The sequence below is a fragment of the Lipotes vexillifer genome, unplaced genomic scaffold (assembly GCF_000442215.2).
Source record: "Lipotes vexillifer unplaced genomic scaffold, Lipotes_vexillifer_v1.1 scaffold272, whole genome shotgun sequence".
Taxonomy (NCBI): domain Eukaryota; kingdom Metazoa; phylum Chordata; class Mammalia; order Artiodactyla; family Lipotidae; genus Lipotes; species Lipotes vexillifer.
The window spans coordinates 2,919,142-2,944,330 of NW_006772469.1; the positions used below are offsets into that span (position 1 = coordinate 2,919,142).

At 37.1% G+C, this 25,189-nt stretch overlaps 1 protein-coding gene across 1 annotated transcript; it reads right to left on the minus strand.

Moving 5' to 3' along the window:
• Positions 1–5,394: 5,394 nt before the first annotated feature.
• FGF5 (fibroblast growth factor 5) lies at positions 5,395–25,189 on the minus strand. Its single transcript, NM_001291399.1, has 3 exons — positions 24,841–25,189; positions 16,523–16,626; positions 5,395–5,742 (listed from the first exon to the last, which is right to left on the minus strand). The coding sequence occupies exons 1-3, from the start codon at positions 25,187–25,189 to the stop codon at positions 5,395–5,397; spliced, it is 801 nt and encodes a 266-aa protein (NP_001278328.1).

Genomic DNA, 25,189 nt, shown 5'->3' on the forward strand with positions numbered 1-25,189 from the left:
CTGACGTGCAGGCTCAGTGGCCATGGCTCACGAGCCCAGCCGCTCCGCGGCATGTGGGATCTTCCCGGACCGGGACGCGAATCCGTGTCCCTTGTATCGGCAAGCGGAATCCCAACCACTGCGCCACCAGCGTAGCCCAGTTAAGAGTATTTCTTAAGTTCCTTTTATTAGCCTGAACTTGGGTTGGGCAACATGCAAGGAGAGAGCAGCTATATTCCCTGCAGCAGTTCAAAATCTAAGACTATGTTGATGTCAACCTCTACAAGGAACATAGTGAACAAGTACTGAGCAAATGAAGAACTGTTTCACTAGCTAAGTGTCTAGGCGAAGCAGGATCTCAGAAAATACTGAATTATTGGGATAGTGAGGGAATGGTGGTGGAATGTCATGAGTTATACATATTTGAAGGAGTGGTGTCAAGATGAGATTATTCATATTTCTTCATGAATTTCTAGAAGGCTTCATGGAGAAAGTGTTCAATAATTACATGTTTAGTTAAGGTCATGAACTCTGTATTATCAACAGTGATGCTACTCTGACCGTTCCTATCTGGATTAATAGGAGATTTGATTTAATTAATAGGAAATTAATGCAAATTTGCAAAGTCCCTTATGAAAAGGTAAGCCCAGGGGAATTCCCTGGTGGTCCGTTGGTTAGGACTCACTGCCAAGGGCCCGGGTTCAATCCCTGGTCGGGGAACTAAGATCCCACAAGCTTCTTGGCAGTGCAAAAGAAAAAAAAAAAAGAAAAGAAAAGTAAGCCCAGAATTGATTCCCATTTTTTAAATGTCGTGATCCAATCTCACACTCAGTTTATTTTTCTTCTTAATCTAAGACAAGGCCTTTTTAAAATATCTGTTTATTATTTCTTTCACAATTCTTTTTATGTGGTTGTGCAATTTCAACTGGACATAGATTTTTAGTTTTGCCTGAAGAGGAACCATGGTCCTCTTTTTGGTAGGTCAACATTTTAAGACTCAAACAATCACTGATGACAAAGCTGAAAATGACGTTTGAGATAGCATGGGTGAAACAAGGCCTAGAGATTGACCTCTGATAATCACACATCAGAGTCAGGAAAAAAGACAACTTGATAAAATTAGAAGTATGTAAGAGCTATTGCTTCCTAATCTAGTATTTTTATTACATAAAATGGTTTAAACACTGATGGATGATTTGTAGCTCAGTTGTCTGATGGTATCTCTGAATGTTGTATGTGATTCCTTTTTTTTTTTTTCTTTACATCTTTACTGGAGTATAATTGCTTTACAATGGTGTGTTAGTTTCTGCTTTGTATGTGATTGTTAGATGTAAAAAATGCCTCCACTGACTCAGGCTGGGTCTCCTCCCTTCTCTCCTGTGGAATGACATAGAGGAGGTAAAGCTTTTCTTGGACTAATGCCTAATCATATGATAATCTTATTTCAAAAACCGACTAGTACAATTAGATGACTTACAAAGGAAAAGTAGAGGAGCCATGTTCACTTACCTAAAAGTCTCTTTTGGGCTTCCCTGGTGGTGCAGTGGTTAAGAATCCACCTGCCAATGAAGGGGACACAGGTTCGAGCCCTAGTCCAGGAAGATCCCACATGCCATGGAGCAACTAAGCCCATGTGCCACAACTACTGAGCCTGTGCTCTAGAGCTCACGAACCACTACTGAGCCCGTGTGCCACAACTACTGAAACCCACGTGCCTAGACCCCATGCTCCACAAGAGAAGCCACTGAAATGAGAAGCCTGTGCACCACAACGAAGAGCGGCCCCTGCTCGCTGCAACTAGAGACAGCCCGTGTGCAGCAACGAAGACCCAACACAGCCAAAAATAAATAAATAAATAAATTTTAAATGAAGAAAGAAACGTTTCTTTCAAAATGTGCAAAAAGATGATTGACTTAAAAAAGATTTTAAGTGATCAAAATTTAGTTGTAGCAATGAAATAAATCTTGAAGAAGGTGTAGAATTCCTTTGACAAGATATTTTTGTTTTCTTCCCATTGCAGCAGTGTCTACAATACTGTTTTTATTTTTTAAATTAACTGTACAAGAAATTTTCTGCAGCTGTAAAAATCGTGCCAGAATTCATGTTTTTGGTTAGTGCAGTATTTTCATTTCGTGATTGAAAATGTGGGAAGTTATGGCTTAATTCCTCTCTCCTTTGGAAGGGTAAAAATGTTAATGTAAGACAATTGTTCACTTTTCTATTTCAAGATCAACTTTATAGAAAATTTACCTACTAGATTTATTATTAAATTACCTACTAGATTTATGGTGTTTTATTTTCAGGTACAAGAAATAAAAACATCTAAGATGATATAACTGTTAAATTTGGAAATAACTTTTGTCAGCGTCTTTTATCACCATCACACAGTTTTGTACAGCTGAGTCACTATAACTCAGCTAAAAGAACTGAGATAATTTATATATACCCACACTCTCAAATTAGTTTCTTGAGAAAGAAGTGATGGTATATTTTGCGAAATAAAAAATCATAATATTGTTACATCTTATTGAAAACCTCTATTTACCTCTACTGATGCTCCAAATAAAGATTATCTTAAATTAAATTAAACGTAATTAATAAAGCTGAAATGTCATTCTGAAGGTGTTTGTCATCTCTCTTCTAGACAAATGAGGTTCCAAAATTGTAATGTAAAATTCATTGACATTTTTAGGTGAACACAATCTCAATTAAACAATTTTATTTAATATTAGATAAGTCTAGTTACTTCAAAACCACCAAAAGTACATAAGCAAGGACCCCTTTAAAAAGTGCTAGGTATTGGTAAGGAACTATATTTATACATATTTTCTCTACATGAGTTCTTTTTAGGTAACTTTTTGCTTCAGTGAGCTTTAATTAAATATAATTGTGTATGGCCAGTAAACTAAAGAGAAGTGTAATTTAAAGATTTTTGTTTTTAATTTTAGCTTGGCTTTAAATTTTGAAATCAGTGAGTCCTGACTTGCATAATATATATTTGGTAGCTATTCTACTTGAACTTCCATATGCTAATCAAATCAAACTAGGAGTAGAAGATAAGGTAATTTTTTTAGTTTAACATAAATTACCAGCAACATTTGTCCAATACAATATATACATTAACTTAGTTTGTTGTTAATCATCATTAAAGTCATCTTTTTCTTGCCCATTTAGGGACATATGTCTACTGTTCTCCTGTTCTGCAATTTTATTTCTCATGTGTAGTAAGAACTTGATATACAGTGCACAATTTTTAACGATATATTAAAATAAACTAGAGGGTTATTTTTAGCTTTATACCATGTATATATGTGATATGCCAATTATATAAGAGTAAGACATATCTGTGTTGGCAAAATTTCATTTCATTTAATCCAGGAGATTTTTAATGTATAAATTAGTTAAAACGATTGTAGCATTGTATTTTGTTTTTAAAAAATCATGTATTAAGGAATGTCCCTGGTGGTCCAGTGGTTAAGACTCCATGCTTCCACTGCAGGGGGCACGGGTTCCATCCCTGATCAAGGAACTAGGATCCTGCATGCCTCGTGGTGTGACAAAAATAATAATAATAATAAATTTTAAAAATAAAAAATTATGCATTAAATGCAAACAATGTTTAATCATATTATTAGTTTTATAATAAAACACCATACTAGAGTATACGTGTGATGTTTTAATTGATGGATGGATTTTATATATATTATATATAATATATATGTGTATAGTTTCCATTAAAACAAAGCAGTCTGCTTAATTGGTAGTAAGTTCAATTTTGCTGAGTTTCTATTTTGCATTTGTGCATCAAAATAAAACATACTTTGTTTTTAAAAGAAGTTTAGCAATATTCTCTAAAAGAAAAGAAACATGCTTAAATACAAACCATAAACTTTCTGTGAATGCTTTTGTTCTTCCTATGAGACAGTTTTAAACATTAGCTTTACCATTTGTATTGCCACATTTCTGAAGATAAACACTTATGTTTCACAGAACTCCATAAAAATGATTACCCAAGAAAATAAATTATATAAATTCTTTTAAGTTAAATTTTCTGTGATTTATGCCCAACATCCAGTATTTGGGTTGACAATTAAGTGCCATTTTCAACTCATCAAATTCCCAAATTACGTTTCCCATATCGCACAGCCAACTTTTTAAAAACATACATCAGAAATTTTCCTTATAAAAGGGCAGATCTATTCACTGGGATGGTTACCTTTAGGATAGGAAACTCAAAGTGTGTTTAACTGAGTAATAAGAATATTTTTGACAATGGGACTTGACATGGGTAACTGTTACATGATTCATCTCCTTCGGTTCTCTGTGTTTTTCCACTAAGTGGGTTGCTCCCTGTGGATCTATACAGTGGAGATAGCAGAAGGTCATAAAAGAGGTATTTTAAGCACTCTGGTTTCATAGTGTATGCTTGATGGACAGAATAAAATGTATTCCTCCAGCTGTTAAAGAATGAGGGCAGGGTAGATAAAAGGAGAAGTGAAGGTAAGGCAGAATTAGATATCAGTAAATGCTACAAACTCAGTGTACTTGTACCTCTAATCCTTTTCCTTATCTACAACTTTTAATTCCACCAAAAAAAGTCCTTATATTTTCTCCTTACTTCCCACTCATTGTAGTCCAGCCACCAAAAAGACAGGATTCCATATAATAGCATGAATTTATACACACACAAATACACACACACACACACACACACACACACACACAAGCTCAACATTTTGTGCTATTGAAGAGAATTTAAACATTTTAAGATGCAAGACTAACTTACATTATCTGAGGTATGGTAAAAAATAATAATCACAATAAAAATTAAAAGTGCAATGAATAAGAAAAATGAACAAGAAATCCACATGTTATAAACGGGCTATAAACACATTTATAATTCATAAATTGCATTAAAATGGCTGTTTTATGTCTTATTAATTAAAAATAACAAAAGTAAGAAAATATGCTCGATGCAAGGTACTTTAAAAAAAAACTAAAACCCAAAAAACAAACGTTAATAAAATATTTTTATCTGCATCAAAATAGTCTTTGGAAACCAAAAATAAAAATGTATCGTATGCTTTTTCAGGTTGATCTGTAAAAGTCAGAAAAATACATAATCCCCACCATTTACCTTTCTGGAAACAGAGTCCCAGTATGCACCAAGCATAAAGCAAAAGGCTTTATGTCATACTGAACTAAAGCAGTGAGCTCCCTGTATTGGTACAAAGAATTCCAGTTTAGTTCCTATCAGGAGACATTTTTGTTTCAGCCAAACTGAAACAAATGTCCTGACTTCAGTACAGTGTAGTGTAACTGAAGCTGTGTCCAAAAAGTTGTCTTCAGAGAGCAAAGACACCTACAGAAACTCCTGAAGGGAAGGCATGTTTTCTCACAAGGCCAAGATGAATATTATCCAAAGCGAAACTTGAGTCTGTATTTCACTGTGTTGGGACTTCTCCGAGGTGCGGAGAGGGGAAACTTTGGCTTGATGGGATTAGGTGGCTTTTTCTTTTCAGGAACAGTAACTGTGAAAGAAAGTTCTGGCTGCTCTGATTGCTTGAATCTTGGCAGAAAGTGGGTAGAGATGTGCTGAGGTTTAACACGGGGGCTGCAGCCCCGTTTAGCTTTCCCTCTCTTGTTCAGGGCCACGTACCACTCCCGCCCTGTGTTTTCAGTTCTGTGTATTGCTGAGGCATAGGTATTATAGCTGTTTTCTTGAAATCGCTCCCTGAACTTGCAGTCATCTGTAAATTTGGCCTAGGGAATAAAAGAAGAAGAGGAAATTCAAGTAGTGATAATATTTTCAGCATGGAATAGAATGAGGCCTTTTACTGTAAAGAAAACACAAGAATTCCGTTGACCCCTGCCCTCCTACTCCATTCTCTTTTATAAAGACACATTTGCTTCTTTCAGAGTTGCTTTAAAATTACTATTTTCGTTTCTATATTCCTACTTTATTCATCTTTGTAATGCTGATTTCTGTTTACTATGTACAATCGTGAAATAATATCAATGTATATAAAAAATGATAACAGGAACTCGTATATTTAAATTCTATTACTCTTTCTAATTACTTTGAAATTTTTAGTTAAAAATTTAACTTATAAGATTTTTCCCCCTCTTAAGCTATCAAGAAAATAAATAGTACTATATTATTCAGAGGAATGGAGTCATATTATCCTTTGAAACAAGAATACATTTTTCAATCTTATCAGCATGCTTCATGGTGCTGAGAAAGGGGTAGCATATGGCCCTATTAATATTGCATATGTTAAAGTTCTTTAGGAAAGAATGTATCTTCACACAGTGATACAGGAGAGTATATTTGATGGCAGGAAGAAAAAAATTACCTTTGGAGTCACTAACAATACTTCAGCCAGATCTCTCTCTCTCTCTACACACACACACACACACACACACAGACAACTCTGCCCTTGAAATGCTCACAGAACAGTGGATTGAGCAAAGAAGTAGACATCCATCATGATGCAGCTTGATAAATGGAATTATGACAGCGGTATGCAGAGGATACAATGATAGCATAGAGGAAGGGCATCTGAGAGGATGGAGGTAGCAGGGAAGGGGGCAGAAAGTCTTCCTAGAAAAGCTGACTTCGGAGCTGAGTCTTCAAGTCCAACAAGGTGTGAGCAAGGCAGGTGACGTGAGAAAGGATTTCAGGGAGCAGAACTGGTGTGTTCACAGGTCAGCAGGACAGCACTATAAGTAGCTCAGTGTGACTTCCACTTAGGATGCACGGAGAAAGGAAGAAGAGATGAGGACGACAAAGCAGGCCACAACAAGCTCTGAAAAGGCTGAGTCTGCCGTATTGAGGAAATTGAACGACCGCAGTATAGGGGAAGCAAGTGAGAATGTGTCAGACAGACATGCAATCAAATGCCAATCCTGCCAATTGAGTTCTTAGCTTTAGGCTCTTTATCCACAATCCTTGCAACTGTAGGGCTATTGTGAGAATCAAAATATTTTTCTAAAGAAAGGATCTGGAGCTTTTATCAAATACAAGAGTCCATAGCCCCCAAAGAATTCAAATCCCTAACCTGGACTAGACCAACATGTTTCACAATTTCAGGGATCACCATGTGTATAAACGTCCTGGGCTTAGAAATACCAAATATCTTGACCCCTATATATAAGAACAATACACACACACACACACACACACACACACACACACACACACACATATGATTCTTTCTATATCAAACCAAGAGGTTCTATAACGGAATTAAAAGTCCTTTAATTCCCTTGCTTTTCTAATACCAAACTTTCTTCTGCAATACAGATCCCAATGCTGTAATCTAGAAGTCTGAACATTGCAAGGCAGTCTACACAGAACTACTGTTGATGGCCACATGGAATTTTTGACTTGTGCAAGGTACTGACAATATCAGAAGACAACCAGTTTCAGAGTGTTTCCAGCAGCACATTTATCTTATGTACGATAGTCTATCCAGGTTATTTACATTCGAGTGTAGTTCAATCAATAAAGCTCTTTATTTGGAGGCTATGAAGCTGTATATAAGCACTTGTCTACTGACGATACCCTGGACTGGGTCTCTAGCAGGCTGTAAGCCGCTATTTTAAAGAACCACTGCCAATGGCTTTCTCTCATCCCATCATAACCTACGAGCCCATGACCAGGACAAGGGTGCTATGTTGCCATTCCTTTAGAAGAGCATACATGTATTGTTCCTTTTTTTTTAAAATTAAAAAGTCTTTCTTGGGCTTCCCTGGTGGTGCAGTGGTTGAGAGCCCGCCTGCCGATGCAGGGGACACGGGTTCGTGCCCCGGTCTGGGAAGATCCCACATACCGCGGAGCTGCTGGGCCCTTGAGCCATGGCCGCTGAGTCTGCGCGTCCGGAGCCTGTGCTCCGCAACGGGAGAGGCCACAACAAAAAAAGTCTTTCTTACAAGTCAAACAGATTTGTCTGCTTAGCTCTTAAAAGGACTTCAATGCTCTCCCATTCAATTAGATAATCCCAAAGTTTTATTTTAAAATAAAAGCTATAACCATCTGGAATATTTTCTGCTACAGAAAAGACCAAGCATTTTAGAAAGGTGTGGGAGATTTCACTAAAAAGGGTAGCAGGTATATTTACCCTGCCTCAGATTTTTTTCTTAAAATTTATTTGAATAACATCTTTAATGTATAATACATTATAGACCTGACTTCTACCCTTGTTTCACACACAAAAAATCATTTTCCTGAAATAAAGATAGCAGTGATTGCTTTATTCAATTTTGACACTTAGATTTTTTTAAGTGTACTGCACTTATTAACCTTATTTTTTCCTTAATGGTGTCAAAAAAAATAAAGAAGGAACGTGCCTTTTTTAATTGATGTGGCCAACAGACACACATGCGTATGCGTGCACACATACACACACACACACACGGTATATTAACCTATAGCAATTCCATCTTACTGTCTTTCATGGGGTGAAAACCTACCGATGCCACCCCCGAAAATAATTCCATCTGAAAACTTTCTCTTTCCCCCTCAAGGTTCATGTTCTAAGTTCTTTCTTAAGAGAAGACTTAAAGAGGATGGCTGTTCAGGCTCTAGATTTTCCGAGGGTCACCTAACTGTCACACGGGGTAGAGATGTTCAGAATTCTGAGGACCCACACTACTTGCTGGCTCTCAGCCATTCCAAACCCCACATTAAAACAGGAGTGAAGGCAGTCAGACTGTTTTGGATTTCGTAATTGACTTCTAATTTAATATTTTGTCTGAAAAATTCTACCAGCTATGATGGAACAAAACCATTTGAAACAAACATAGTGAGTTTTTCATCAGGAGATCTGGTTTCTTCTGGAGGGATGGACTGTCCCTGTCAGTATTCCCGGCCCTGTTCAGACAACACGGCGACGTTAAGCAGTTCATCTCTGTCCCTAATGTTACACATGAGGCATCTTCACAACAGAGTCACCAAGCAGCAGAGCCATTTAAATATATTTACCATTACACAATTTTAGATAATAAACTTTCCAGGTTACTTTTAATTTTTGAAATCTCCTTTGAATTATAAAAAGTGCTTTAGCAATATATATACCTTTAAAACAATAGAACTGGATTATTTCCCTAGAAAATGGGAAGTGGACGTAAAGACTTTATCTACAGTTCAGCTGTGAAGTAGAGAGGTAAATCTAATTTCAAATAAGCTATTAAAATCAGGACGCCCATAACCTCCACCCTACCACCATCAGCCACTACAACAAACGCATTCATCAAAATGTTTGTAAAGAGCCCCTATCTTTGTTTCAAACTCAGTTTTTTGTGGATTAATTCCACAGATATCTATCGACTGTATATCATATGCCAGACACTGTGTTGGTTGTCACTTTTACAATGAAAGCAATATAGCCATGGTCCTACCCATGTTCTTTGTTGACTTAAATTATCTATGTTTTTCTCTATAATTTCTCCTTGATCTTGCAAGTGTAAAAATAAGTTATAGTCAACAAGCCGTAATTGCAGAACTAACAAGTTTAAACTGGCTGATTACTATGTAATTTAAAGGAGTCTTAACTGAAAAAAACAGATGAAAATTAAATTAAACTACTTTTGCCTGAATATGCAAATGCAAATTATTCAGAGGTGCGGCAATATAGTGCTATTAAATAAAACAAGAATTTTGGGCTCAGAAGGATACTTTACCTTGATTCTACTCATCTCCTCGCGTGATGAGGGCACACAGTGAATATTTAAAAGAAAGGTCAAATTCAGTTCAAAAAAAGTAAAACTTTGACGGTGATATTCCAGAAAAGACTAATTCTGCTTAATTAAAATCTGAAGGTCAATTAAACCAAACAGAGAATTCTTTCTGAAACAATATTTTTTTAAAACTTTCTAAAACCTCTTAACATAGTTTTGTTCCTTAGTAAACACGCTCTATGACGATTGAGAATCTTGTAGCAAATGAGCTGAGGCTATGCCTACAAGTCCGGATTCTCATTATGTGTGACTGAAGAAGTAAACATGCATTGTATGAAAGAGGTATATAAAGAGGATTGAATTTGGACTAACAGCAGTACAAACCCTGGAGTCTGCAGGCTATTTAATCATTTAATCAATTTTACTTCTTTATTTCACTTTGTTTTCTTTGATTTGCCTCTTTCTCTTGAAAAACTTTATAAAGTTAAGAAATAATTAAATATAAGGAACTAAAATGCTATTATAGACTATATAATGTTATTAAACAATTATTATAGACTGTAATGAAAACAGTTAAAGACCAAATTGTGCTCTAAGCAAAGTTTTCTTGCTGCCTGCAACCCTACACTTCTTGTTCCCCTGCCTCCTTTCAATGCATTTTGGTTCCCACCCCTAGACCCACCAATGGGACTGCCCGGGTCAGGTCCCCTAAGCCCAGGCTGTTTTGTATGGTTGTGTAGGATGTGCCCAGCACAAAAGCACCCACCTTTGGTGGTGAGTGAAGGCTGAAAGCCAGACCCTGCTCCAACTGTTCCCAAGCAGAGAACCCCAGAACAGGGCAGCATGCATGTACAGGAGCTGCCTCTTTCTCTTTACTTCACAAGCCTCATATGGGTCAGTTGATGTATGACCATCTCCAGAGCATGGTCATACTTCCTGCTTGGCACTAGGTATCTGGTCATTCTGTGTCTCAGTTCTTCATGCAACCAAGGGAATATACAATTTGGATTTAAATCAACCTGGGGTAAGGTAGTGAAGAATGCTAGCCACATGATTTCTCCTCCTCTGAACCTCTTGAATTTGACTTCAAATTACTCAGGGAGCCAGGTCAAAGCGCAGATTCCCAAGGCCCTATCTCCAGAGATTGTTTTAGTAAGTCTGAGCTGAGACCCTGGAATCACATAATTAACCAGCATCCTGTGTGATCTTGATGCAGGTGAGGTGAGAACCACACTTGTAGAAACATGGTATAAGATAGTTTACTGATGCTCTTAGTAGCTCAAAAAAGCTGGGCTGTTGAGGGCTACCATGTGCCAGGTGTTTTACATATATTATTTCATTCTTGCTATAATTCCATGACTATTAGGATGCTATTGCCTGATTTTCCAGACAGAAGAGTAAAGAAAAGGATTCATCTAAAGCCCCACATTTATCATGTGCCAGGGTAGGCCTGTGACTTAAATCTCATCTACTGATTCCTAGATTCAAACTCTTTCAGTAACACTGTACAAACCCAAGGCATCTTCTAGGTTTCTATATAGTCCTACCTGCCCTGAAGTTGCTCCATATTAAAATACTGATGAAAAACAAGTGCGATTCCCCCAACCATCTAAGACGTAGAACACCATCTCTCACTTTAGGCTGAAATGGATCTCTGAAATTACAAGACGATTCATCACAGGCAGATTTCCTCAATAAAATAAGCCCTCTAACCAGATTTACATAGTGTGAAATTAAGAGAAAACTGACATTTACTGCGAAGGTAGAACACTGAACCCATTTTTTAGCCTGAATTACTAGCTATTCAATTGTACTATGTAAATTGAAAGCTCTTAGAGGGCAAGTCGAGTTTCTATTCAATGCCTTTATATAGCTCAGGGTCTTGACTGCAAGAGTGGAGTGCTTAATAACTTATTTTTTTAATGATGATGATAACCATTACTCAAGCTTCCGTTTCCCCTTTCAATAAACATACCCAACTTTAGGGGCTGCGGACTCATCCTCACTCTGCCCCCAGCTCAGGAAGTCTGGTCCAGACTCTCATCCCGGGCAAGCCAGCTGGCGCCCTCTGAAACCAGGAAAGGAGGCTGTTCTAGTCCTTGCTTAGGGCTGATCAAGCACACATTCCATGCCTATTTCATAAACTCTGCAATTAGCTTTCCTTCCAAACATGATTCCCTAAAACCCTGAGAAACAAAAATAATTCCACCACGTGCTTGTTTCTGTATCTTTAAAATGAGCTAAAATGTTTTTCCCCAACAGGCAATAAGTGAACATGCATACTAAATGAAAAGACTGAAGAATTCATGATAACCAGCTTTTTCAAGATTTAGATTTTTTTAAGGGTAAAACCACAATGCACAAGAAGGATCTTAAAAAATTATGAGATTATGACCATTGGAAATCCTTGCCTCTTTAAGATCTTGAACCTGGGAATTTTGCTTTCAAATTAGGTTCCTTGGAAAAAGGAAAACCCAGGAGAAAAGGGGCTACTGTATGCGAGACGAGTTTGGACCTAAAGAAAAAAGGGGCCAATAATAAATGGGATTTGTGACTGGTCTAAATATCTGAGGGGGTCACAGCTGCCTGACCCCAAAATCAGAAAGTATTCTGAGAGGAGATAGAGGATCATCAAACAGCTGCCTGAGAGCAAATTCAGGAAGATCTGTTCTAACATTAAATGCTGAATACTTTCCAGGAACTATTCTAAGTGTTTTATACGTATTACCTCATTTAAAATGCTCAACTCTCACCAGGTATTTTTACTTTAATTTTCTTCCATTTATAGCTGATAAAACCAAGGAATGGAAAGATTAAGTAAAATGACACAGTGTATCTTAAGTAGAATGACACAATTGAACTGTGCTCTTCACCACCACACTCAAGACCTTCTACACTTACATCTGGACCCACCTCAGATAAATCCAGAAAGGCTGCCTATGCAATTTTGGATAAAGACAATAAACCTGAGGAGAGAGCACGAACAGACAGGCAGACAGAGATAGAGACCAAAAGAGAAGGGTGCTCAGCCCCGCAAAGCACCTCAGTCTGGGAATAAGTTGAGAAGGAGGATACAGGCCACAGTGAAGGCTCTGACTAACCCTCATGGCTCTTGGGGAAGCAATTACCTGCTCTTACTCTCAGTGATTCCCAAGGCGTCTCGAGAAGAAGACCAGACACCTTCATCCTTGTAAAGAATGCTGAAAAAACCCTGCACACTAGGAATTTAAATGCATTGTCTACTTAGGGTCTATCAGTCAAGGTCTTAAGGAGAGCTGCATGGAGATTACTATGAGTATATAGGTTGACTGAGTGCATGAGCAGAGCACACCGAGATGGCTGAAGTTCAATGAAAACTTCTCTTACCGAATTAACAAACTTAGCCCACAAAGGAAATCAGCATATATGTTGCCTAAGTTTAAACTTTCTGGCCTGATAATAGTGTTTACCATCTTCCTGTCCAATGACAATGAAGCATTTTCTAAATGAAGAGTTTCTGTGAACAAAACAGATCTCTTTTCTGTTCTGAAAGTACATCCTCAAAGGGGTTCCCTATGCAACTCATCTTCACACTGAATAACCAACATTTATAAAACTGTGTGACAAGTTTTGTGGTGCACACATCCCTCCTTTCTAGACTTTAAAATCAAGTAGGAGACACAGAAGTAGATGGGGAAAAAAAGATCCTCCAAAAGGGTTTGGAATGAGAGAGAGTGAGAGAGAGAGAGAGAAACAACCAAAAATATTCTAAGGATGAAACACAGTATTCATTCTTTAAAACGTAATACAAAAATATTATTAAAACATGCAATTATTAATTCCTATAAAATAATAGCTGAAAACAGCGTAAATAGTTCCAAATGAAACAAAATACCTTCTTTCAAGCTAACTTTTCCCTACCAAGTATTATAGCATTTAAAAGGAGAGAGAATTTTTGAATTATGTAATTCTGGTTCAATAAATTGTTAACTGTGGTAACTTAGGAAAATATTTAACATCTCTGAGACTATTTCCTCACCTAACTATGCAATGAGATAATGTGAATGAAAGAGATTTTAAAGAAATATGCAAATCTTTTACCTCTGCCAAGTAGCTAATTTTTAATAGTCTGATTGTTACTATAAAAACGAAGTTGAAAATCTCCTATTATCCATGAGTATTTCTCAATACGCTATAGGTTTACTTTCCCCAGAATTATATGAATACTTTAGATTTATAGTTCATATTTACTTTGTAAATAAAACCCTAAAGTTACTCTTTATTTATTTAAATTTTTTCCCAGTTTTATTGAGATATAATTGACATAACGACATTGTGTAAGTTTAAGATGCACAACGTGGTTTTATATACTATATTTTTGAAATTATTATAAAGGTACTCTTTAAATGCCTCTGCACAATTATTAATTTAAAGCAACTCACTAATCCTAAGCAACATTTAATCCTAAAAATATAAGGGGTTTTAGCCTTTTTAGTGGTGATGAAATTTTGTAAGAACCAAAACTAAATCAAATAATTATATTTAAAGCTAGCTATAAGAACAATTTTTCAACTTGTTTAACTAGAAACTGAAAAGAGGAAAGAAACCATCTGGCATAAAACTAATAATGGTTAGAATTAATACTATTTCTAAATTCAACTTCCTTAAAAATAAATCACTTTATAATTTAATTAGGTTTCCATCTACAGAAAAAGTGCTAATAAATGCTAAGAGAAAGTGGGCTTGGACAAATGGTTAAGAAAGAATCCACATAATCGTAGGGCTTAATTCTTTACCTACAATTCACCTCAAAGTCATCAGAATGACTTTTATATCAAAGGGCTTCAGTGAGTGACAAGAGCAAGGCTTGCTTTGTACTGTTTAAAAGTCATTATTCCATGAAATAACTTTAGCCTGCCAAGATGAGAAAGAATAACAGATGCTGTTTTTGCATTATCTGCATTATTTCGGCCAGCCATCCTTAGACATTTGGGTCAAGTTTCTGGAAATTTGTTACTTGCATTTGACAGAGGAATCATGTAACCTAACCTTTCAGTTTGACCTTTCTAATTGGCATCCATTTGTGGTACTTCTCTTTCTGTTGCAATTATCCTTAAGCTGCCCCAAGGTAGTCTATTTTTTTGCATGTACTAAAGCATGAATCAGAATATTTAAAAAATTAAGATTTTCACCCAAAACAAGCAAACCAATAAAAGAGAATTTCTTTTTAGGCATTGCATATTATTATGATGCTTAGATTTTGAAGGTGTTTCAATCTTTTAACACCTTAAATTAGATCAAGGAAAAGTTATTCAGTGTAGATGCACTTGATCATTGTTTTTTATTTTGTTTGTGGATTTTTAAAAATCAAATATTTTTTAAAAAATAAAATGGCATGTCCTACTTTTCCACAGCAATGAAGAAATTTTTCCCTTAAGATAAGTAATAAACCAAAGAGCAATTATTTTATGAACACTGTATTGTGGTTTACTAGAATATAGTAACCAGCTCAGAAGATGAAATAAGTAAATCTGGTTATAATTCTTGTAATGGATGATCAGAGAGGTTACCAAAGATTTCCCATCTATCTTAATAAACTGAAATTTTAGTAGTTTATTATATTTAGACTATATTTAAATTATCACTCAATAATAGGTAATATTTATTGAGTACTTACCATGTACTTAATATTGTTCTAACAAGCTTTATATACATTATCTCATTTAATCCTCAAATAACTGTAGAAATAGCTTGAATTCTACTGTCTCCTCCAAGAGATATTAACAAACCACATTTAGATGCTAGAGAAAGGAAAATTGGAAGTCTTAAACATTAAACCAAGTGAAATTCTCATTCAATTTTTTAAAGGTTTGTAAAGAAGAAATCATAATTAGCAAGTTCCAATTGATTGCGCTCAGTTAAAACTCCCTATATACTTTGAAAACTGGAAAAGTGATATTTCTCCAATTTGTTTAATAAGAATTAAAGTGAATAAGGATTAAAGGAGTAGCTTTAAAGAAGAATTGCTTTTTAAAACAATTTAATATGACAAAACTCAGTACACTACAGAAAAAGCATAAATACTTTTAAGGACTGTGCATACTACTAATAGTAATAAACAGAATCTGTGAGCGGGAAAACTAAGCTAAATATATTTTATTATCTTTAAAACATTTTAATGCTTCCCCAGTAATGAGCATTTTCAGAACAAAACATAGAAATCTATAATTTGTAAATTGATTACAAACTGTGTTAAGTGGGCTGAAGAAATTTTTAAGAGTGCAAAATTAGTCTTCATAGTTTTAAGAAGTGTTTTTGATGCAACAAAAAAACAAGATGAAAATTTCTCAAATGAGTCAAATTAAATTTCTCTATTAAAGGTCAAAGTCTTCTCACTATTGGTTTCTTCCCTCCATACTTATACGTTACATTACTTAGACTCCATTTTTGACATCATGAGTAGCTTTTAAAATTAAGAACATGATCTACTGAACACACACACACAATCACCACAAACATGTAAATTAAAAATATAGTATTTCCATAACATTTCTCCTCACTTGGACCACTTTTAAGAAATAAATAATGGCAATCACTTAGAGAATGCTGTTTTCAAATACACTTACCCTTAAAACTTTTTGTGGATTCTATATTATCTTCTCAAGTAATTAAAATACGATTTTATAATCGTATAATAAAAAACGATTACTTACAAAAACACATACATTTCTCTTGGTTTAATGTACATATAATTTTACAAAAACAAAAAAACATTAAGTTCTCTGGGCAAATTGTCCTATCAATTTGGAAAATCACTTCATTCCACTTTACAAATGTAAAATCTCTATAACACGTTTAACAAATATAAAGTGGTTCTACTTACACTTGCATGGAGTTTTCCTTTTTTTGACATCGCTAAAAATTTGTTGCTGAAAACTCCTCGTATTCCTACAATCCCCTGAGACACAGCAAATATTTCCAAAATACCTAGGATGACAGAAATCCCAAAATAAAACACAGACTCTTCTATATAGCATGTGAAGAATTACATTTCTACGTAGATTGTCTCCATTCTTTATCACTGTGATTTTTTTAAAAGTATTTAACATCTTCATTTTTTGCAACATTTGTTATGTAAAAGAAATAAAAAGGTCTAGCACTCAAGTATTCATTTAAAATGATAAATTTCAAGGTTCAAAAATTTGTGCTTCATTAGTAATTCTTTTTCTTCTTACAAATGATAAGTCACTTTTAGTAATCAATGTTTGACAGTAGAATCTTTTCAAGTTCTAAAGGAATGGCAAAGACTTTTTAAAATGTTTTACAAAACAGTTCTCATGCATTGTTTTTCTGTCAGAGATAATACAGTATTTTTAATATTAAAGAACAGAAGACGGTACTCAAGATTAGTATAAATCATTGGAAGCCTTGAAAATAATACTTATTTACATAAAAGAAATCCCTCTTTTCAAATGATCATAATACAAATCGATAAATCAATATATATCACACTCTATCATTTAGTGAGCTGCTCATTTAAAGAGTATATATAAGATACTGAAAGCAATACAAATAATCTGAGACTATTGGCTCAGTGAAGTGTTTGATGGATTATGGTTTGAGACATCTTGCATTTTGAGTGACTTTTCTGGAAAAAATTTAATGAGGTATTTATTACGTTATTGTTTATACTTGGCATTTAGTAGTCAGAATTATCAAGTCGATGTCCCTCTGTCTCCTTTAATAATTTGAAAGTCCACATCCACTGGATCAAGAGAGTCACACACCACAGTTTAGAGTATTTTAAGAAGATGAAACTCATAGTTTGTATATAATTGGGATTCCTGCCTGTTTACCATAAACTTGTATGTAATGTTATATGAACAGAAGAAAAGCATAGAGCTTTTTGTTAATTGCCTACAACAAAATGCAAAAAAAAAAAAAAAAGGACAAAATAATATGGTTCACTAAAGCTAAAAAAGGACTTGTCCTGGAAGAAAGGAAGGAAGCAAGCAAGGATGGGAGGGAGGAGGGAAAAAACAGCTCAACATTTCAATCTGTAATATTTTGAGTACATATGTCAATAGGACTATAACGAATAGAGAAATTCACCAGATTTTCTTAAAATAGCAGTCTCCCCCTGCAGTATCTGAAGTACATATAAAATTATTCAACTTGGGCTTCCCTGGTGGCGCAGTGCTTGAGAGTCCGCCTGCCGATGCAGGAGACGCGGGTTCGTGCCCCGTTTCGGGAAGATCCCACATGCAGCGGAGCGGCTGGGCCCGTGAGCCATGGACGCTGAGCCTGCGCGTCCGGAGCCTGTGCTCCGCAAATGGGAGAGGCCACAACAGTGAGAGGCCCGCATAACGCAAGAAAAAAAAAAAAAAAAAAAAAAAAAAAATTATTCAACTTACCAAATGCAGTGTATTGTGGATACACATATATATAATACATGTAAACACATATATGAATATCGTTATAGAGCACTTATGTTGGATAATGCGACCTAATACCTATAATTGTAGCAAATACTGCCGCTTATTTATTTAACCTGATTTCTTAAAAATACTTGATCAGAAAGTTCGTGAAGGAGCTATTGATCTTGGTTAAGCATTCTTAGCCTAGAGTAAATAAAACGCATCTCAAGAAAACTGCAGCCAGCACTTTATTAGTGGATATTTCTTTAAAACAAACCAAAAAAATCTAAAAACTTGGAAAGGAACTACTTCTGCTTCTAGGAAGAAACTCCTAAAAAAAAACTGTCTCAAAAAATTCTTTCCTTCAAAATGTTTTCAAAATGCTATTTACAATAGATTTTGCTATGCAAATTATTTGACTGTGATGCATACCCAAAAAAGATTTAAAAGCATTATCATTTTATGAAATAGTAACAAAGCACACAGAATCCTTTGTAAAGATAAATTTACTACACAATGTAGTGCTGTAATAATATTATTAATAAAACAGGAATAGAACATCTGATACAAAGTTATATTTCTATCAAAATTACAGAATGATATTGAAAAACAGCATTAATGATTTTGGATATTTCAGAGATGGGGGATGTGATTGTGAATACTGTGTAAATGTCTGTTAAAAAATAAGACAGGGAGAACATGAGAAATCATCTATGTGTAGAATGACAGCCACAAAAGAGACAATGTGGAGTTGGTAGAAAAGGAGACTTGACCATATGTTTCCCCCAATTTAATCCTGGTTCTGTTTTGTTAAAGGTTTTTTATACCATTGTCTGGAAAATTACCTGGTTTTGTAAATGCAAATCTATTGTGTTTTAGTGGAAAAAAAAATACATGGTAGCATAAAAGATAAAAATCTCATTAAGCATATATGTTCGCAGGCTATCATTTAAGAGGTCAAGACAAAAGGACTCTGAAAAAAAAAAAAAAAAAAAAAAAAGGACTCTGTACATACTTATTTAATGGGAGCACTGCTTTGCTTCATATTCTATTTTTAAGAAAGACCCATTTTGACTCAACTTGTTTCCCAATACACTGTACATTCTGCATGTATACGTTATATAAATTTGCATTGTAATAAATTTTAAATATGGAGAAGATGAAATAATATATGTGAAAGTGTTATTTTATTACATACTACATGGTTTCTTTTCTTGTAAGTTCCAGAATAAAAAATGATATAATGCCTGAGAATGAAAAGATTTTATAATATTAAGAAAATTATATTCAATTGAAAGCTTAAAAACATACTTTTACATACATCATTCTATTTAAAATTACGAAGAATGCAGGAAAGAAAAAAGATGAGATTAGATGAAATAATTGTTTTTTTTCAAATAGGCAGCTTTGGTATGATGTTCTAAATAATGTAATTATGGTGTAATATTAGGAACCTTGTTAAGATCAGAGTTTCCAAAGTAATTTCAACAGCAATTTCATGATGTCTTTTTTCCTAGAATATAGGAGCAGATTCTACAAGCTCCACAATTTAACCTCCTGCCCTCGCACCCCAAAAAGATCACTGGCCTATTGATTTTTCATGCCAAATTTCAGTAACTCATTAAAGACTTCTAAGTATTTTAAACCCATGTGCATTAAGTCACACCTATATAAATTCCAGAAAACATTTCTCTAAAACTGATTTATTTTTTCAATTTCAGTAATTTCCTCAGTAATAATAAATTTGATGGGAATTTACAATTCACGTGGAAGCCCAGATGGTATCCTTAAGCAAAATTGTGGAAGGCCAAGTGTGTCTCACAGATCATAGATAGCCAATGAATGTTTGCTAAATTGGATTGTTTCTTTGACCTTCTCACTACCTCTCTTCCTTTTCAGGACACCCCATGTGTACACATGTTTGGTGCTTAGTACTCTCCTGCTATTTTGGCCCTCTGCTGCTGGGGGAGTGGGGCAGGGCGAGAGTTAAAGTGCAAGTGACAATGTGTTATCTTTCCTAGGGTGTTCACATTTAAGAGGATCAAAAGAAAAAAGCAGTGCTTAACTGAAGGAGTTATTCTCTCTTGGTGGAATTTTGTGATTGACATCTAGGCTGAAGGATGCAAGAACTCAGTGTCTCTCAGATTATACACTGTTTAATCCACTTACGTACAAGCATAAGTATGCGTTACAAAGTAAAATTATTCTGGATATAGATTTTCTTACTTAGTCCCCTCTAGAGTTTTTAATACATTAGGACTCTATCAATGATGGTTGATACAATTATGTAGACTTCTCCTTTTTCTCTCTTTTCTCAGTGAATGAGAAAGATATACAGATATTCCATGTATTCAGAAGCTATCAACAGCCCATCTGAAAAATCCTCAAAGAAAAATCTTTTTTTTTTTTTTAAGATGCTGGGGGTAGGAGTTTATTAATTAATTAATTTATTTTTGCTGTGTTGCATCTTTGTTTCTGTGCGAGGGCTTTCTCTAGTTGTGGCAAGCGGGGGCCACTCTTCATCGCGGTGCGCGGACCTCTCACTGTCGCAGCCTCTCTTGTTGCGGAGCACAAACTCCAGACGCGCAAGGCTCAGTAGTTGTGGCTCACAGGCCTAGTTGCTCCGCGTCATGTGGGATCCTCCCAGACCAGGGCTCGAACCCGTGTCCTCTGCATTAGCAGGCAGATTCTCAACCACTGTGCCACCAGGGAAGCCCCAAGAAAAACCATTTAAAACTGAAGTTTCTCTACTTGTGCTCACACAGCAACAAATATGCCTTGTCTTTATCAAATCTGAGTCTTGAAATATCCAGTTTAGCAGTCTTCATTGATTAAGTTAGCAACATAGAAATTTCCTACTTGAGTTTTTCCATACAGAAGATAGAGATTCTGGTTTATTTAGGCTTTGGGGACTATATAAAGGTTGACTGTACATTAACATCAAAATTGATAGTGAATTCAGATTTTTTAAAGTTAGTAAAACTGAGGGTTTGGTTTAGCCAAAATACATAATTGGAATTTCTATATTTTATGTGAACAATTTGGCTTTGTGTAGCTATAGCCTTACGCTTTTGCTCCCTAAATTGACAATTACTCGATTGCCTATTCTTCAATGGCCCAAGATAAGCCAACAGAAGCATTGTTTTGGAACTAAACTTGAAAGCATAGAAATTAAAACAAAGTCTTTGTTTCTATTCAGTAGTGGGATTTTATCACCTATCTTGTCTTGCCCATCTCTCTTCACCCTTCCCTAGTATTTCCTTATAATAAGAGTTTATGTGCAATGAGCTCGATTCTTTTACCTGTCTTCAAAACCTGAGATAACTACTGTATAAGAGAAGCTAGGAACATATTAAATGGTATTCCTTAACTAAACAAATTATGTTTCAAATCTATGGTCAGTGTACTTCTGATAGCCAAACTAGAAAATATTCACAGTTTGCAAAAATTTTAATGTCAAGATAGTTGTGAAACATATATTCCAACATATATTTATTTCTTCTGACAAACATTACAGAAAATTATTGCGTTTAAAAGAAACTGTTAGGGCTTCCCTGGTGGCGCAGTGGTTGAGCATCCACCTGTCGGTGCAAGGGACACGGGTTCATGCCCCGGTCCGGAAAGATCCCACATGCCGCGGAGCAGCTGGGCCCGTGAGCCATGGCCGCTGGGCCTGCGCATCCGGAGCCTGTGCTCCGCAATGGGAGAGGCCACAACAGTGAGAGGCCCACGTACCGCAAAAAAAAAAAAAAAAAAAAAAAAAGAAACTGTTAGAATGTTTGGCATGGCCAAGTTTTGACTCTTTACAGAAGTAGCAAGCTGTGACAAAATAATGTAAGTTTTCTATCACCGCTAACTCACAGACCATAGAATTAGATGATGAGGTAAAACTCTGATGTATTCTCCATGATCCTCATGGTCCGAGCTCACTCAGTTTCTCTTGAGAGACTTGGACAAATGGTTCCTCATCTACTCTAACCAACATTCCATAAACAACTCCTGAGTTTACATTGTGTATAAGGAAACCATCAAGTGCTATCTACAAAGAGGTATATGACCAACTGCAATTAGCAGGTCCTGTTTCTCTTTCACAGCTACTTAAAGACAGAGATTCGTTTTAAACTTCCAAATTACTTGTTATCCTTTTAAACATGACATATTTCATAAATTCTTCATGGATCTATGGTAGCGAAATCTTATGATATATTATTGGACATTCCAGACATCACAAAGCTGAAAATCACCATGATTTAAACACTTAAATTATACTTTCCTCTGTGAGAAAAACCTATGGAAGGCAAAGGAAAAAAAAAAACCCAACTAACCCAAAAGTAACCAAAATAACAAGCTTGGTGAGCTAGGTATCCTATGTTGGGTACATGAATAAATGGATGAATGAATAAGTGAATGATTGCAAGCCAAGTGAAAGACACAGACTAAACTCTGAAAGGCTGTTATAAACTGAAATGAACTAGGAAAGTGTTCGTTAAATTAAGAAAGTTTTATTTAGGCACTTCAGTTTTGTTTAAGAAACAAAGCAGTGTTTTGTGTCTGTTCTTTGTTAGATAGCTTTCAAAGTGGATTTTAAAATAAAATGTACCTTGGAAATAAATACTGGCCAATGTCTTCTTTAGCTGAATGTGTTCTTTGTTGATCTGTTCTCATTTTCCTTTCTATCCTTTTCTACAATTTCCCCTCTACAAGGCCTAAGCTGCAAAAATCTTTGTCTCTTATGGTTTCTTCCAAGAGAAGAGGGTGAATATCTTGGGAATAAGTCTGGTTTTCAGAGATCCCTAGCACACGGAAACCCACCTCCCACACATCCTTTTACCCCCTGGGGTCCAATCTGCCCTCCTTGCAGGCTAACTTTGGATGTTCCCTTGGGAACACAGAAGTTATCCTCTGTTGAGGCTGATTCTTTGGATAAACTGCAAGAAGAACAGAATAGAAACAGTGTTCGTGCAAGTGAAAGGGGAAAATATTACTAGAAGTGGGGAATGAGCTCTGATGGCTGGTGGAGGAAAAGAGCTTGGTGGGACAAAATGAGGACAAATGGAAATACTGAACTAGACACAACTCTTGCTTACCCTTAAATCTCAGGAATTTCCCCTTCGCCCTAACTGACCTTGCCTTTTATCACCGAAGATGGTCAGTTGCTTAGGGAGTGTAACGAACCTTAAAACTTAAAAGCAGACACCTCTAAGGAGTGTGTGGGAGGTCCTGGGATTCGCTGGGGCAGACAGGGAAGGCCCTTCTCGGGTTTGCTGCGCCAGGCCACCTCGCCACGTGCAACACAGACAGCTGGAGTGGCAGAGCCCGAAAGACCAGTCAGGGGCAGGGGGCTGGCGTGGACCTGCTCCCCTTCCGTCGCGAACCGCCAGCTCTTCCACTTCCAGCCTCCTGAATCCCCCGGAGGAAGTTGCCGGCCGGCCACCCCACAGAGGTGCACACCTCCAACCCTTGTCTGTGGCGGATGCCAGATGCCAGCCCCTCTGTGGAGCCCGCGCTCCTCCGGAGCTTGGGTAAGAAGAAACCCGTGGGGTCGTTGGTTTGAGACGGAGAAAGTTAAGTACACCTGGGAGCCACCAGGCTGACACTCCGGAGCCGGGTGACCGTGTGCGCATGGGTATCTCCTGGCCATGTTTCCGCTCTCCCTGAGTCCCTCTGAGGCCCGGGCTGTGCTTCTGTCTGTTGGACTAACCCCGGCTGGAAGACCATCTGGCCCTACGGAGGAAAAGGCCCGCAGAGATCTCCCCAGTCCCGCATACAACCGCAAATCATCTCTCCCCTCTGCTGCCTAGAGGGGCAGTGAGAGGAAGCAGAGGAATGGCAGTGATGGTCTGAAAACTCGGATGGGGTGGAAGGGAGTAGAAGATGAGAAAGGAGGGAAAGAGAGAGAGCTAAACGCAGAAAGAAAATTTAAAACTTGGCTTAAAAAAAAAAACCTACAAAATTTTCACCTGTACCGAATTGAACCGCCTCTGAATTTCTTCTAAAATAAAGAACTTTCCCCTAATTGTCCTTGGGGACCAAAGGCGGGCCACTCTTCCTCACAAGGTCTGGTCATGGTTTCAAGATACTAAAAGGTGCTAAACCCAACTCCGCAATTATTAATTCTAATGTCCATCACATCTCCCTCTCTAAACGTGTGCAGTTTTCTAGATTACTGTCTTCTTCCAAACAGGGAATGTCTGGTCTCCCATATAATATACATATGTATTCTACATGTATATAATGTGTAAATATGTACGTATCTACAATAGACATATCCGTATGTATATGTATATGTATGTATACATTATATATAATATTAATTTGGGGTTATGGTAGCCGTTGTGAGGGGCAGTATGTGAGATTTGATTATTCTAAATAAAACTGTTCAGTTATGGACAGGGAAAAGGGGTGCGCTTTGATGCCCAGTGAAAAATGCGAGTAAACAGAAGCTAAACGAGGAGAAAGGAGATTTTTGTTTTTTCTCCAGGCACTGGCTGGAGCTCCTCTTTGGGACCAGGGCAAACTGGAAACAAGGTGCCTGTCCGCACCAGCCTCCGGGTAGCCTATACCTCAGTAATCGCCATTCCTCGTACCCACGAGAGGGGAAAGCGTGTGCCCGCCACGTAGACGCATCTCCACCCAACCCGCCCGGCTGTTTCGAGGGCCGGCTGGATCCCAGTGGCAGGGGCTCCGGAAGGTGGGCTTGCAGACCAGGGAATCACCAGCTGGCCCCTCCCGAGACTCCCGCCGCCCGCTTAGGACAGGTTTTGTAGGAGAGCAGGCAACTTACTTAACATATTGGCTTCGTGGGAGCCATTGACTTTGCCATCCGGGTAGATCTGCAGATGGAAACCGATGCCCACTCTGCAGTAGAGGCTGCCGGTCCGGCGCCCCGAGGGGGTCCACTGGAAACTGCTCTGCTCCAAGCCATTTCCTCGACTGCCCAGAGGAGCCCCGGGGGAGGAGGAGGCAGAGGAAGACTTCGTGCTACTGCTGCTCCGGCTGCTGCTGGCTCCTCCGGGGTTCCTACCGGTGGCAGCCTGCCCGGGTTGCCCTTTGGGTGCGAGGCGCTCCTCCCCTTGAGCCCAGGCGCTGAGGATCAGGTGACTGAGGAAGAGCAGGAGGAAGGACAAGCTCAT